Genomic DNA, 16,238 nt, shown 5'->3' with positions numbered 1-16,238 from the left:
CTAGGTAGGCACTGCATCATCGCTACCAGTCCTCAGGCTCAGAAAGTTAAACTGCTGTGGAGGTGAACGCTAACGACTGCAAAGCAACACCCGCACCGAGTCTGGCAGCTGCATCACACCCAAATTAAAGGCCCTAAAAATACAGGGGGAGAAGATTCATGAAAGCTAGTCTTGCTGCTTTCAAGTGCTCTATACTTCTTTATTAAAAACAACAATAAATGTATGAGGTTAATCTTTAAAACTGGAAACTTGTACCAGGTTACTGAAAAAGCACTTTTCCTCCATAAAACAATTTTTAATTAAGATTCAATTAATTCCTCTTCTGTGAGGCAGCACCCCAAGAATATGAACATGCATGGCCAAGTTTTATCTTTGTTTTATAGAAAATCTATGTCAATTGTGGCAAAAATAAGAAATTTCTCCAAATAAAGGAAACAGAGTAAAGGCCAAAGCACATGTTCTTAAACTGCACAGTGATCTACACACCAGCTGAGCATATGCAAGATTCTGAGTAGTTGGAAGAGAAGAATCATGGATTTCAACAGCTTTTTAAAAGCTATGTGGAGCCCAAACACTTCTGTATAAAATTAGAGTGCGAGACTATTTCTACGTCAGTTATGTATTCTAACTACACCTGACCTCATTTTTAATCGTAAGTGTCAACGAATAAATAACACTTTTGTGAAATCTAATAAAATTTGTGAATATTACATACCACATATGTTGGCAGGAACCAATATCAGCATGCATAAGACACAAAAACTGCAAAACAAGCCCAAAAGTCAGCTATAACTAAACAATCAATTGACTTTACAAAGCATCTATTACAAGTAATCTTCTTAACTCAATTTTGAGTTAGAATGTCACAAAAAGTCACTTGAATTCACTACACACCATGATACACTTAGGAAACTTTTGGTGGCCAGGCAAAAGTTAAACTGCACAGATTGAATGAAGTCATAAGTCTTTTTAGTCCAAAAGTACTGCAATGTGGGTTACTCGTTAAAGTTTTTTTTTTCCTTTTTTGTTTTTCCTACTAAGCTCAATGTTTTCAGGACTGACAGACCAGTCAACTTTTGTTTTGGGCATAAAACTGATAGGTTGTGCAGCTTTTTATTCTTTTAATTAAACTAATATCTAGAAAAGAGCATAGTAAAGGTGGAGGTGGCAAGAGGAATCCAAGTGCGCCTCCATGTACACAACAGAAATTTCACAGAATATTTGTCCTTTCGTGCAACGAATTAAGAGCCTGTGCTGTACCTGTCTGTCACATCTATTCCACTTGCAAGTCTCTGTCAGCTACAGAAATACCAGGGCACATGCCTATGGCTTTGCCAAGTGGGAACGTTTTATCCACAACTTTGAGAGTATCTCTCAAACCGTAAAGTCCTTAAGAATCTTTTCCAGTAACCTACCTCTAGGAACCTATCCTAAGGAAAGAATCTTTGTTAACAAGATTATCAGGGGATAAAGAAAAAACTGGAAACTCAAATGTCCAACAAAAGATCTTATAAATGATGATATATCTAGCCAATTAACATTATTCAGTCATTCAAGTATGAAATATGAAGATTATACCACATCAAAGAGCACAAATAGGGAGTAAAAACTGTGTCCATGTATATTTAACTGCATTAACAAAAACTTATTAGTGATTGCTTAAGCAGTAGAGTTGGGTGAGGGAGAAGGGCAGATATGAAGAGAGACTTTGACTCTGCATTTCTGAATTGCTATCAGTTTTCCAATGCAAAAGTACTTCTTTTACATGTCTAATTTTCTCTTAAAAACAGAAATGCATTTATGAAAAGTACAGCATTGAAATAAAAGGGATTGTATATTTTCTACCTTTTCAAAACTTTCTGCAATATCATATTCCTTAAATTTTTAAACTAGTTCTATTAAGTCTAAGGACCATCTTTTAATCAAGCATAAAATCACTCTTATATTTTTTCAAGTTCTCAATGTATAATTCTGTAACAGAATCTATTATCACATTGGTTTTAGATGAATACCAGGTGAAACTGCATTACTCTAAAACCTAAAAATATGATTATTGTCTTTCTGATTCATATACTTGTATATTAAGTGTACAAAGTACCAGGTTTTGTGGTGACATTTTTGTATGTGCATATCATACTTTGATCATACTCACTCCTCTATTTTTTTTTTTTTTTGGTTTTTACAATACCATTATTTTAAGTTAACATGTGCATTATAGGAACATCCCCTCTATTTTCCTATTTTGTCCTCCCTTGTCCCTTTCTGTATGAATAATAGTCTCCCTAGGAGAAGTTTTTGAATCACTGGATTAGCTTGTTAGTTATGGGTCCTGTTCCACTGAAGTATCTTACAGATCCCAACCCCAGGGGGCTCACAGCACAGCCAGGAGGAGTGCAACCTCCATTTTCCCTTTCTGGACATGAATACCAGCTCCATCAACAGTTGAATAAGTTATTTGGCCTCTCTTTGCCTCCATTTCCTGACTGTAAAATGGGAATTTGGGCACCTAACATTTAGATTGTTGTGAGATCACTGGAGAATTCTAACTTAAAGCACTAACACTAACACCTGCCAAGTCAGTCATTAGCTGTTATCTGTCAACTAACCAAGTGTTAGCTGCTATTCTAAGCACTGTAAAATACATATGTGACAATATTGTAATAACCACTATGATAATCAATGAAAAATACATTTGTAACAAAAATAAAAGTATACCTGAGAAGTAAAAAAAACTGATAGTATGTAAAATTTTGGTTTAATAAGCTAACTTTGATACATTCTTGATGTTCCATGCATCACTCCAGCTTAGACATCAAAAGAGGAAAAAGAGAGTTAGTAGGATGTCACTGTCATCTTACCCATACTTCACTCTTGCATAATTCATTGCAAGCTAAAATTGTTTCTTCTAAACTCTCTTCTAATTTGCAACCACAGTAACTGCTTCACAGGGTTTTTGTGTTTTCCTCCAGTTTCCCGTTAAAAGGGAGAAAATATTATTTAAGGTCAGGGAAAACTGCTTTACATTAGTATCAGAGTGGCAAAATAAAAAATTAAAAAAAACAAAAAGGAGGGCTGGCAAAGTGGCTCAAGTGGTAGAGTGACTACCTAGCACACAGGAGGCCCTGAGTTCAAACTCTAGTGCTGCCAAAAGAAAAAGGAGGATATCTAAATGCTTCCCTCTTTCTTCCCACTTTTCAGATCACTCTGAAAAAAGGGGCTCACCAAGTCAATGACTAAGCCATCCTCTTTTATTAGTCTAAGGAATCAAACAACAAAATACCTTTCCTCTTCCTGCTGTTTTGAAAAATCCTACTGGTTGCTCTTAGTCTATCGATTTCTGGTTAGGGTAAATTTTCCATTACCTGAGGCAGGTCAGCGTTAGCCATACTTGGACAGGGGTATCTAGAAAGACAAATCTATTATTTGCAAAAGGAAATGCAGGGGGAAATGAACACCAAATTCTCTCCTCACCAAGAATAAACTGTAGGAAATATTTATGAATACAGATCAACTGTTTAGTTTTTACACAGCAACTTCTGAGAAGACATTGCTTTACGTAATTATGGTTAGGTCATGACCAAGAAATGAACCTTTATGAGGAAATGTGAGCCCAGAATAGTAAAAAAACAAAATTAATATTATTAATATTAGGGTATCCATGAAACGTTTTTAAAAAATGAAGATGAAAACCTTCCGAAACTCTAAGATGGCTAACATGACAGAGGTATACCACGGGTTGTCATGCTTCCCAAAGAGGATCCACTGCATGTGGGCATCCCAAGGAAGGCTGGCAGTGATCCCAAAGTCTGGAAGTGTTTTATCCCTTACAGCACCTTCTGCAAGCAATTTCTGAGTCTGTTTTGCCTCTGCCCATGACAAGAATTAACTTGTTCCAAAATTCCACAAAATATGTTTCTTTTATGTTACAACTGTGCTGTTTCTGAACATACTAAAAGCTAGAATTCTTTACACATGTGGACAAAAGCTATATTTGGACCTTTCAGTCCCATAATAAAATAAAGACATTTTTAAAGAACTTTCCCCATTGCAGCTTATAAAAAAATTCACTCTGACTTAAAAATTTTAAAAGCTTTGTTTTCCTATACAATCCTTTAACTTAAAAGTTCAAAGGTTGGTTTTTAAAGAAAAACACTTAAGTGAAGCATTTAATCCAAATTAATTGAAAGTTAAGATTATAGAAAAATCAGGATTTTTATGGATCTTTTTTTCTAATCATTCCATTTATAAACACATGGGTTGTATATTTAAGAATTTTCTTTTTTCTTTTCCTGTTTGCAGTGCTGGGGATAAAACCCAGGACCTCATGCATGTTAGATAGCCCATGACTGCAAAGTAAAATTATTTTTAAAGCTGATAATCATGTGTATTAGTCAGCTTTTCATTGCTGTGACAAAACAACCTGAGAAACCAATTTAAAAGAGGAAAGGTTTATTATGTCTCATGGTTTCAGTCCATGGTCCGCTGGGCTCCACTGCTTTGGGCCTGAGGCAAGGCAGATATCATGGCAGAAGAGTTGCTCACCTCATGGCAACCAGCAAGCAAGGGCAGGGGTGGGGGAAGGGGCTGAGGCAAGACATAGCCCCCAAGGGCACACACCCAACCACCTACTCCCTTCTACCTCCTACATTTCTGTAATCTCCCAACAAACTATGAACCCATCAAGGGCTTAATTCATTGGTGAAGTCAGAGCCCTCACAATCCAATCACTTCCTAAAAGCCCATCAGCTGGCAACCACACCTTTAGCACTAATCTTTTTTTTTTTTAATTTCTTTTATTCATATGTGCATACAATGATTGGGTCATTAGTCCCCCCTTCCCCCTCCCTTTCCCCCACTCCCTCCCTCTTTCTCCCCACTCCCTCACTTCCAAGCAGATACTGTTTTGCTCTTATGTCTAATTTTGTTGAAGAGAGAGTATAAACAATAATAAGGAGGACCAGGGGTTTTTGCTAGTTGATAAGGATAGCTATACAGGGAGTTTCCTATTATTGCTTCCATGTACATATGTGTTACTTTCTAAATTGATTCTTCTCCGAACTGACCTTTTTTCTAGTTCCTAGTCCCCTTCTCCTATTGGCCTCTGTTGCTTTAAAGTTTCTGCATTAGTTTCTTTGCATTGAGGACATCAAATGCTATCTTTTTTTTTTTTTGGGTTACCTACCTATCCACATACTCCCTTGTGTGCACTCACTTTATCATGTGATCTAAGTCCAACCCCTTGTTGTGTTTTCCTTTATCTAAAGTCTACATATGAGGGAGAACATATGATTTTTGGTCTTCTGGGCCTGGCTAACCTCGCTCAGGATGATGTTCTCCAGTTCCATCCATTTACCAGCGAATGATAACATTTCGTTTTTCTTCATGGCTGCATAAAATTCCACTGTGTATAGATACCATATTTTCTTGATCCATTTGTCAGTGGTGGGGCATCTTGGCTCTTTCCATAACTTAGCTATTGTGAATAGTGCTGCAATAAACATGGGTGTACAAGTACCTCTGGAGTAATCTGTGTCCCATTCCTTTGGGTATATCCCCAAGAGTGGGACTGTTGGATCAAATGGCAGATCTATGTTTAGATTTTTAAGAAGCCTCCAAATTTTTTTCCAGAGTGGTTGTACTAGTTTACATTCCCACCAGCAGTATACAAGGGGTCCTTTTTCCCTGCATCCTCGCCAACACTTGTTATTGGTGGTGTTTCTAATGATGGCTATTCTAACAGGGGTGAGGTGGAATCTTAGTGTAGTTTTGATTTGCATTTCTTTTATGGCTAGAGATGGTGAGCATTTTTTCATGTGTTTTTTTGCCATTTGAATTTCTTCTTTTGAGAAAGTTCTGTTTAGTTCACTTGCCCATTTCTTTACTGGTTCACTGATTTTGGGGGAGTTCAGTTTTTGAGTTCTCTGTATATTCTGGTTATCAGTCCTTTGTCTAATGTGTAGTTGGCAAATACTTTCTCCCATTCAATGGATGGTCTTATCAATTTAGAGACCATTTCTTTTGATGAACAGAAGCTTTTTAGTTTTATGAAGTCCCATTTATCTATGCTTTCTCTTAGTTGCTGAGCTGCTGGGGTTCATTGAGGAAGTCCTTGCCTATACTTATTACTTCCAAAGTATTTCCTTCTCTTTCCTGTATCAACTTTAGAGTTTGGGGTCTGATATTAAGATCCTTGATCCATTTTGAGTTAATACTAGTATAGGGTGATAAACGTAGATCTACTTTCAGTTTTTTGCAGACTGCTAACCAGTTTTCCCAACAGTTTTTGTTGAAGAGGCTGTCTTTTCTCCATTGTATATTTTTAATGCCTTTGTCAAAAACAAGTCAGGTATGGTTGTGTGGATTCATATCTGGGTCCTCTATTCTGTTCCACTGGTCTTCATGTTTTTGTGCCAATACCATGCTGTTTTTATTGCTATTGCTTTGTAATACAGTTTGAAGTTGGGTATTGTGATACCTCCAGCATTGTTCTTTTTGCTGAGTATTGTCTTGGCTATTTGTGGTCTCTTGTGTTTTCAAATGAATTTTAGGGTAGATTTTTCAATCTCTTTGATGAATGTCATTGGGATTTTGATGGGAATTGCATTAAACATGTAGATTGCTTTTGGGAGTATAGCCACTTTTACTATGTTGAGTCTACCTATCCATGAACATGGGAGATCTCTCCACTTTCTATAGCCTTCCTCAATCTCTTTCTTCAGGGGTTTTAGTTTTCCTTGTAGAGATCATTCACATCTTTTGTTCAGTTTATTCCTAGGTATTTGATTTTTTTGAAGCTATTGTAAATGGAATTCTTTTCATATATTCTTTCTCAGTTTGTTCATTATTAGTGTATAGAAAAGCTAATGATTTTTGTAAGTTGATTTTGTATCCTGCTACCTTGCTATAGCTGTTGACGGTGTCTAGGAATTTTTGGGTAGTTGTTTTGGGTCTTTAAGGTATAGGATCATATCATCTGCAAATAGGGGTATTTTGACAGTTTCTTTACTTATTTGTATTCCTTTTATTTCTTCTTCTTGCCTTATTGCTCTGGCTAGGAATTCTAGTACTATGTTGAATAGGAGTGGAGATAGTGGGCATCCTTGTCTAATTCCTGATTTTAGAGGGAATGGTTTCAGTTTTTCCCCATTAAGTATAATGTTGGTTGTAGGTTTGTCATATATAGCTTTTATAATGTTGAGGTACTTTCCTTCTATTCCTAGTTTTCTTAGAGCTTTTATCATGACGTGGTGTTGGATCTTATCAAAGGCTTTTTCTGCATCTATTGAGATGATCAAGTGGTTTTTGTCTTTGTCTCTGCTACTGTAGCACATAGTCTTTGGGGAACATGCTAGATCCAAACCATTATACTATCCATGAAATAATTCTCAAGTATTAAATACTTGAATACACAAGATTAAATCATGATTCCCTTACACTTTAAATATATAAAAACCATTTAGGATATCTTTGCTTAAGTCCCCTGTGAAGCTATACTACCCAACCATATGTCAGCCTCACACAATGAAGAAAAAGAGATTAAAATTCAAGCAATGAGACTATAAACCTAACACTCAAACACACCCACACCCATTAGATAACAAGTGGATGAACAGGCTATGAGGACATCTGTAAGTTCTGAAACAAAAGATTATGGTGTGGTCTAATGACAAAGTTAAAATTCAAACAAGTAGCATTTCCTTTTGAATCATTTCACTTACTCTAAACCAGGATTTCTGAATCTCTGCATCATTAAAATGTGAGACCCCAAAGAACTATTCTGTGGTCTTCCTGTGCACCGGAGGATGGTCAGCAGCCTCTTTAGTGTCTACTCACCAAATGCCAGTAGAATCCCTGCTCCTAGTTGTGCTGTGACAAGGAAAAAATTACTCTAGACACATCATATGTCCTCTGGAGCAACACCGACCCGATTGAAACTCACTGCTTTACGCTAAAGAAAACCTGATTAATATAGAGAAAACACTAAAATAGGATTTTTTGAAGTGATTTTATAGAGTTTAAATGCATGAGTATTGTAGAGTCAATACTAGTAGGAAGGTATGATCATTTTGAAAGAAGAAAAAAAATTCAAGGCACCCTGATATAACATAAAAGCTATTGGCACACAAAACACCACTGTGTCTTTAAGCCCAAAAGCTTTTGGGCCCATAAAAGAAAATCAGGCCCTTAAGACCCATGTAGGTATCTGGATGAAGTCAGTGACTGTTTATGGTAAACTGCCTAAAAGATAATTGATCTGTATCCTTGCGTCGAAGCTCAGATTAGTTTTACATGAAAACAAATTTGGGTAGAAAATAACTAGAAAAAGCTGGTCACCAGTAGCTCATGCCTATACTGCTAACCGCTTAGGAGGCTGAGATAGGGAGGATCAGTTTGAGGCTAACCCTAGCAAACAAACAAACAAACAAACAAACAAACAAAAACCATTGCAAGACCCCATCTCAACCAATAGCTGGGCACAGAGGCACATACCTGTCATCCCAAGCTACACAAGAGGCTGAGATCAGGAGGATCTTGGCACCAGGCCAGGCCAGGCCAGGCCAGACCAGCCCAGGCAAAAAAAGTCTGTGAGACCCATTTCAACAGAAAAAAACTGGGCATGATGGTATGCCCAGGAAGCTTAAACTAGGAGGATCACAGTCTGAGCAGAAAGCAAGACCCTATCTCAAAATAGCTTGCACAAAAAAGGCTCAAGTGGTAGAATACCTGCCTAGCAATCCTGAAATTCTGAGTTCAAATCCCAGAACAGCCCTTCCCCCACTTAAAAAAAACAAACAAAAAACCCTCCTCAAGTATAAGGCAGATAGTCTAAAATGTACAAAAAGAGCTGATTAACAGATCTCAGCTCCTTTTTTATTCCTTTCTCTTTACTGAAGGGAGCTGTCCTTTTCTTAAGAATGTTCCGAGAGCAAATAGTTTAACCCATAGAAAAAATCATTTTATGGAAAGAATCAAAATTAACAATCCCCTTTCAAGGTTTGCGTTAATCTTAAACATAAGATAATTCCTTATGCTATTTTAAAGCAAGATTTAATGTTCGCTTTCTCCTCCTAATACATATCAAACAAAAACAGACTTGAAGTTCTGAAAAACAGCAAGTCCACCTGTAGTGCAATATTGAATCACCAAGAAAACCTCAGTGTTTAAGGGTGCCTGGCACTCTGAAAATGCAGTCTCCAAAGTTGTGCCCATAAACACCAAATCTGGAATTTTTCCAAAGAAGTATATGATTTGAAAGTTTAAATAGATCATTTTTCTTTGCACATGGAAAATATTTAAGTTCATAAGGTATAAACAATGACAAAAGTGGTGACTGTCACATTTTATAGCCACATCCCCAAATTTTAAGGATTGACTTACACATTGTGTTTGAATTTCATTTAGAAGGACACAAGGGAAATCACGATGACAAATGTTTGATTTTCGATAACAGCTATAATCCTGTTTCCTTCTCAATTGGTTCTTAAAAAGTTATTCTTCCTTTCCTTTTCTCTTTTTTAACATGAAATCAAAAACATGCAGAATTTGTTTCTTGGGTTTTCCATTTAACATTCTCTCTGGTCTTAAGTACTTTCTTAAACACAATTTCCATGGCTAGTACATACGTATGCTCTAGTAATGTCATTTAACTATTTTCTTATTTGGAGATTTTAAACTGTTTACAATCTTTTGCTTTCATGCTGGGATGAAATTCTTGCATAATATGTTTGCACCTTAGGTTACTTAGAATAAATTCCTAATGTTAACCGTGTAGCTCAAATTGTAAGAACTTTGGAGCTGGGCAGGGTGCCTCAGGCCTGTAATCCTAGCTACTTGGAAGGCAGAGACCAGGAGGACCACAGCTGGAGGCATAGTCACATGCACCTGTCATCTCAACTACAAGGGCAAGCACAAATACAGTCAGTGCAAGCATAAAGTGAGCCCCTATTTCAAAAATAAACAACGGCAAAGGGGCTAGGAGAATGGCTCAAGTGAGAGAGCACCTGTCTAGCAAGCTGCAAGGTCCTGAGTTCAACCTCTAGTACCACCAATTTTGGTATAGTTATACAAATTAACAAGTTGCTTTTTTGTTGTTTTGGTTTTTTTTGACAGTGCTAGGGATCCAACCGAGAGTCTTACATATGCCAGCAAACACTCTACCTCTGAGCTACAACCAACCCCCAGAACACTTTGTAATGTGTACCATTTATAAGTCTTTCTTTTCAGACTGTTTAGATTTTTATCCATTTTTCTGTTACAGCATTTGCCTTTTTATATTAAACTACAACTCAAAATAAAATATGTCATGCTTGCTTGACATCTAGAATTTTAAAATTTTTTACTCTGTCCAACCAACTCTGTGATTTCCACACTACTTTTTTGCTTTGAAAATCCTTTCCTATTCCAACATAGCTGTTGCTGTTTCTTCTCTTAGTTCTTTTCTTTCACTTTGACATACATATTTTTAAAGCACCTGGAATTAATTTTTGGTACAGGAGGAGGAGGATTTAATATCTGGTAGCATGAGAGCCCATTAATCATTATTTCCAAATTTTTCCTGTCTGTTTTTTCCAGATTAGCTTTTAAAATCACTTTGGCAGGTTCCCTAACCTCTACTCCAAAATCTCATTTAGATTCTTGCTCAAATTGCATTAAACTTACAAATAAAACTCAGGAGGAACTGAATACTGGAGCTTTCAGGTCCTATTTGGAGTTGACTGCTAGAGAAATAACTTCTGGTACTGTATTTGTTTAGCAATATACTGGCTTTTTGTTTCAGACAGGGAACATTTTTGACTTAAGAGAAATCACTATTTTTAAATACTAAACCTTTAACTGAACATAGATCTTGCATTTTGTCAACTGGCTTCGTAGCATCCTTGGGAAATTACTCACGTGTGCTGTTATGTTATATCCTCAGCACTCAGGTCCAATGAGGTTTCTTAGCAGATTGCAGAAGGCAATCTTTTAATTACTGGCACATGTCTTCCCCGTCAGAGTGCAGGATTCTGGACATGCTGATGATTCTAAGTTGCTTGTGTTTTCATTTAACATTCTTACATTTCTAGTCTGGAGTCTTTTCAAAAATGTTCAGATAACTATTAAAATTTCAGTAGTTATTGTTTTGATTAGATGTTCAAACTTTTCGTTAGCTCACTTATATTTTCCCCGCTTGCCATTCATTTTGGAGCTCTTTTGAGTTCTCATTTTTGAGATCGCATCTGCATTACTGTTGTATGGCATCCTTTACCAACCTGGGCATATTTAGGCTTTCATTCTTCTTTCGGTTAGGTAGCTTAAATATCTGTCTTCCCTGTGCCCACCGATAATTGCCTGTCTAGTTTATCTTACACCCTTGTTTTCCTGTGGCCTAATTTATTTTCACATACAGGGAAAGTGAATCTTTTTTATTTTTATTTTTTTCTTTTATTCATATGTGCATACAATGTTTGGGTCATTTCTTCCCCCTTCCCCTTGCCCCCTCCCTTACCCCCAACCCACCCCTTCCCTCTCCCCCACTACCCCCTCGCTACCAGGCAGAAACTATTTTGCCCTTATCTCTAATTTTGTTGAAGAGAGCGTATAAGCAATAATAGGAAGGAACAAGGGTTTTTGCTGGTTGAGATAAGGATAGCTGTACAGGGAGTTGACTCACATTAATTTCCTGTACATGTGTGTTACCTTCTAAATTAATTCTTCTCGAACTAACCTTTTCTCTAGTTCCTGGTTCCCTTCTCCTATTGGCCTCTGTCGCTTTAAAGTATCTGCTTTAGTTTCTCTGCACTGAGGGCAACAAATGTTATCTAGTTTTTTGGGTGTCTTACCTATCCTCACCCCTCCCTTGTGTGCTCTCGCTTTATCATGTGATCAAAGTCCAATCCCCTTGTTGTGTTTGCCCTTGATCTAATGTCCACATATGAGGGAGAACACATGATTTTTGGTCTTTTGGGCCAGGCTAACCTCACTCAGAATGATGTTCTCCAATTCTATCCATTTACTTGTGAATAATAACATTTCATTCTTCTTCATGGCTGCATAAAATTCCATTGTGTATAGATACCACATTTTCTTAATCCATTCGTCAGTGGTGGGGCATCTTGGCTGTTTCCATAACTTGGCTATTGTGAATAGTGCTGCAATAAACAGGGGTGTGCAGGTGCCTCTGGAGTAACCTGTGTCGCATTTTTTTGGGTATATCCCCAAGAGTGGTATTGCTGGATCATATGGTAGATCTATGTTTAGATTTTTAAGAAGCCTCCAAATTTTTTTCCAGAGTGGTTGTACTAGTTTGCATTCCCACCAGCAGTATACAAGGGTTCCTTACCACCCCACATCCTCGCTGATGATGTTAGTGGTGTTGCTGATGATGGCTATTCTAACAGGGATGAGGTGGAATCTTAGTGTGGTTTTAATTTGCATTTCCTTTATGGCTAGAGATGGTGAGCATTTTTTCATGTGTTTTTTTGCCATTTGAATTTCTTCTTTTGAAAAAGTTCTGTTTAGTTCACTTGCACATATCTTTATTGATTCATTGATTTTGGGGGAGTTCAGTTTTTTGAGTTCCCTATATATTCTGGTTATCAGTCCTTTGTCTGATGTGTAGCTGGCAAATATTTTCTCCCACTCTGTGGGTGGTCTCTTCAGTTTAGAGACCATTTCTTTTGTTGAGCAGAAGCTTTTTAGTTTTATGAAGTCCCATTTATCTATGCTATCTCTTAGTTGCTGAGCTGCTGGGGTTCCATTGAGAAAGTTTCAGGAAAAGTGAATCTTAAGCTTTTTTTGTGTTGTGCTGTGCTGTTAACTCCACTGTGTAAATGTCTCTTTTCATTAATACTGTGAATCCATTTGGGGACACACTACTATGAAGTACATACCTTTTAATCATCAATTTAATTAATTAGAACTTTCTCATCTTGCCCTAATTTACTATAATCTTCAGAACCTATCCCTCATTTCTTATTTTTAGTGTTAGACATTAAATTCTTGGTCTTGCATATGCTAAAACCACTCTTTCCTGTGAGCTACACTCCAAGCCCCCAGAACCTATTTTTAAAATTTTGATAATGTAGAAAACACTCTAGCAACCAGATCTGATCTTAGAAAATTAGAAGCTATTCTGTGTTTTTCTGGAAGACACTGTCCCAGTGTTTTTATTATTATTCATTCTCAACACCACAACAGCCAAACATTTCAAAATTAATTAGGTATAGTGGGGAAGGAAACAAAATGGAACGAAGAAATTTAATGTTGGAAACTAATTTTTAATATAATACAAATATAAACGATTTAACTGTATGGAAATTGGGGGAGATACATTTCAGAAGCCACATGCTTCTTTTCAGGAATGATACTTGGCTTACTGCAAAATCCACCATCTACATAACTGCTATTCTGGTGTTGGAGTGATGTGATTAGCTCATTGAATTCCCTGATGCACTCATTGCTGCTAAGTCACTCACGTGATCTTCCGAAGTGACTGTTCACTTTTTAGAAATGCTGACTAATTGCCTTCATTGTTTCCTAAGAAACTTATATAAACACCCCATAGAAGTACTTTCTTTTGGAATGCCTTTTCCATTATTATGGGTAAGTGGGGAGAACAGGCTTTTCTAAATATGTAAAATACATTTATTTGACTTCTGTGATACCCAAGTCCATAACAACTGTAGTAATCAACTGTTGTTCAAAAACAGAAAACATCCCATCAGATGTAGGAGACCTGCTCAACTCGCATTTCCTCAGAAATCTACATTTTCCTTCCATAGCCCAGAGGAGTGTAGATAGACTTCTCCATATGCATTTCTGAGATAGTAGGACAAACGCAAGCCCCTTCAGTTTTTCTCAATAAAGGCTAAGATATACACACCTTAAATAGGTCTACTACAACTATTTCCAATAGACCACTGAATTTCTGCTGCCGCCAGGGTACAGGGAGCCTAAGGGTGAGATGGAGGTGCAGGTGAGCACACCTTACCTGCTTTCCGTCCAGTGTGCACAGCCTCTTGACCACGCCTGAGTCTAGTTTAATGGCTTCGGTGATATCAGTTAAGACCTGCTCAAAGGAATGAGCTGTCTTTTTATTCAGAAGGATCCGCACGGCTTTTCTAGGCTTTACTCCACTACGAATAACAGTCACTAGCTTGGGTTTGATGAAATCTTTACTTTCTTTTACTTCGCTTTTCACAGAGGAGGCAGCAGCCATGGCTCGGGTGGTCCCACTCTTGATGTTCACAGACCAGTTTGGATTAATATTTTTGGTGTAATCAACTTTACGAAATGGCTCGTTGGATGCACACACATAACTCTCACCTGGAAGGGACAAATTAATCTCATTAGCACAGTTATCCCCACCCTGGAAGCATTTCCTCTGATGGACAGTTGCTGGAGGCCCATTAAGTGAATGAACTCAACTTTCGTCTACTGCAGGGGATGTACCATGCCCTGTTCCTTTGGCACTCTCCCATCCCCCCCTGCCTTTTAAATAGTATCTAGATTGGTTTTGAGAGAATGACATGGATTACAGGTGAAAAGCACTAGTCCAAGAAATTAGAGTGGGATCTGTGTTTTATTTTGACCATGTCATATGGATAACTCATTTCTCCACACTTTGATTCTCTGTGTCATTAGCTGTGAAGTAAAACAGCTGAATACTGAAGTACTTCCTATTTCCAAAAACCTATTAACTAACTTTTAACTTTGCTTTGTTTTTTGACAGTATGGGTTTGAACTCAGGGCCTCACATTTGTTAGGCAGGTGCTCTTATCACTTGAGCCACTCCGTCAGCCCAACTAATTATTTAAATAAAAAAACCTCACACTTGTCAGACACATTGACACACTGCTGTAATCCCAATCACTCAGGAGGCTGAGGTAGGAACATCATGAGTTCAAAGGTAAGCCTGCGTTACATAGCAAGACCCCCCTTCTCAACAACAAAACAAGTATTCTGATAGAAATTGTTATATTACAGAACACACTCATAAGAAAAAATTCTTCTGATTATATATTTTAATCCTAATCAAACATCAATCACTACATTTTCATATAACTGACTTAATTATATTCAGTTATATGATCATTATTCTTCATTAATAATGAAGAATTAACTTCATTATTTAATTAATGAAGCATCACAAGAATGAAGGAAGAGTTTTGGTAGCTCAAAGAAACATACTTCCAGCAATTTTTCCCTTAAGGAATATAAATTTAAAGTAACAGATTTAAACAGATCTTTTCTATACCTACTTCAATGGCAGAAGATACTAAGTTCTTAAAATGATGTGTTCATTACTGATGGAGACTTTGCTGAGTTTTTTATTGAGTACAGCATAAAAGCTATATGATTTACCAATTGGTTTATCAACGTTTACTATTTTTTTCAGTTCCAAAATTTATAAAATTGTATGATGAGAAATCATAGTTTGTTTTTTTCCAGAAAACTCAGAAGTCTCCCAATTCTTTTCTTCTTACCTTTTTGATAAACAAAATGACAGGGTTACATGCTAATTTTTTCTCTAAGCTAGAACTCAAAAAGAATATATTATTTGAGCCAGGTGTGGTGGCACACATCTATAATCCCAGCACTTGGAAGGCTGAGGCAGGAAGATTGCAAATTTGAGGACAGCTTAGGCTACATGGCAAGACCCTGTGTCAAAAAACCAAATCCCCCCCCAACACCCAACTTCTTTCATATATTTAATATGATAGGCTCATTCTTACTATAGTAATTAGATCAGTCTTAATTGTTATAAATGCTTACAACAACAATAACCAAAATAATGAACGGGAATTGCTGAGGAAAACCTCTTAATATAAATATTATGTTTAACTATTATCACAGTGTTCATGGAATCCGGATTAACAGAGAACCGGAGAGACTTCCAAGATGTGTGAATAATTCAGTAACAGATCAGGCACGCCAGAAGGGTGTAAAAAGAACAGCAATGTCTGCTATTAAAGGCGTAATGAGGGTGCTGCCAATCCAGCCCGACTCTGCTTCTACCCCAGGGTCTTGAACCCCCCCACACCACTTAGTTAGGGGTTCTGCATCTCTGCAGTCTTCTAAGTCACTTTCCACAGTGTAATCATCTGGAAAAATGGCGCATAATTGTGAAAATTCGCACCAATTCAACAAACTAAAGCTGCCCAGGACATACATGCATTAATGGGCAAAATTAAACAATTATGGTTTCACTTTCACTTTCTAGAGAAAGCAGCTGACACATCAAAGAGTTCTTACTA

The 16,238-nt window shown here is 37.2% G+C and overlaps 1 protein-coding gene across 4 annotated transcripts in view; it reads right to left on the bottom strand.

The window, feature by feature from the left end:
* The window catches only part of Dclk2 (doublecortin like kinase 2), a 155,948-nt gene that overhangs the window by 121,809 nt on the left and 17,901 nt on the right, over positions 1-16,238 (bottom strand). For all 4 annotated transcript variants that reach the window (XM_020155277.2, XM_020155263.2, XM_020155270.2 and 1 more), the window contains exon 2: positions 13,973-14,307. In XM_020155277.2, coding sequence (XP_020010866.2) covers positions 13,973-14,307 — 335 coding nt within the window. The remainder of the gene's footprint in view (positions 1-13,972; positions 14,308-16,238) is intronic.

This window comes from Castor canadensis, chromosome 9, assembly GCF_047511655.1.
Source record: "Castor canadensis chromosome 9, mCasCan1.hap1v2, whole genome shotgun sequence".
NCBI lineage: Eukaryota > Metazoa > Chordata > Mammalia > Rodentia > Castoridae > Castor > Castor canadensis.
This window is presented reverse-complemented; position numbering and strand designations above follow the sequence as displayed.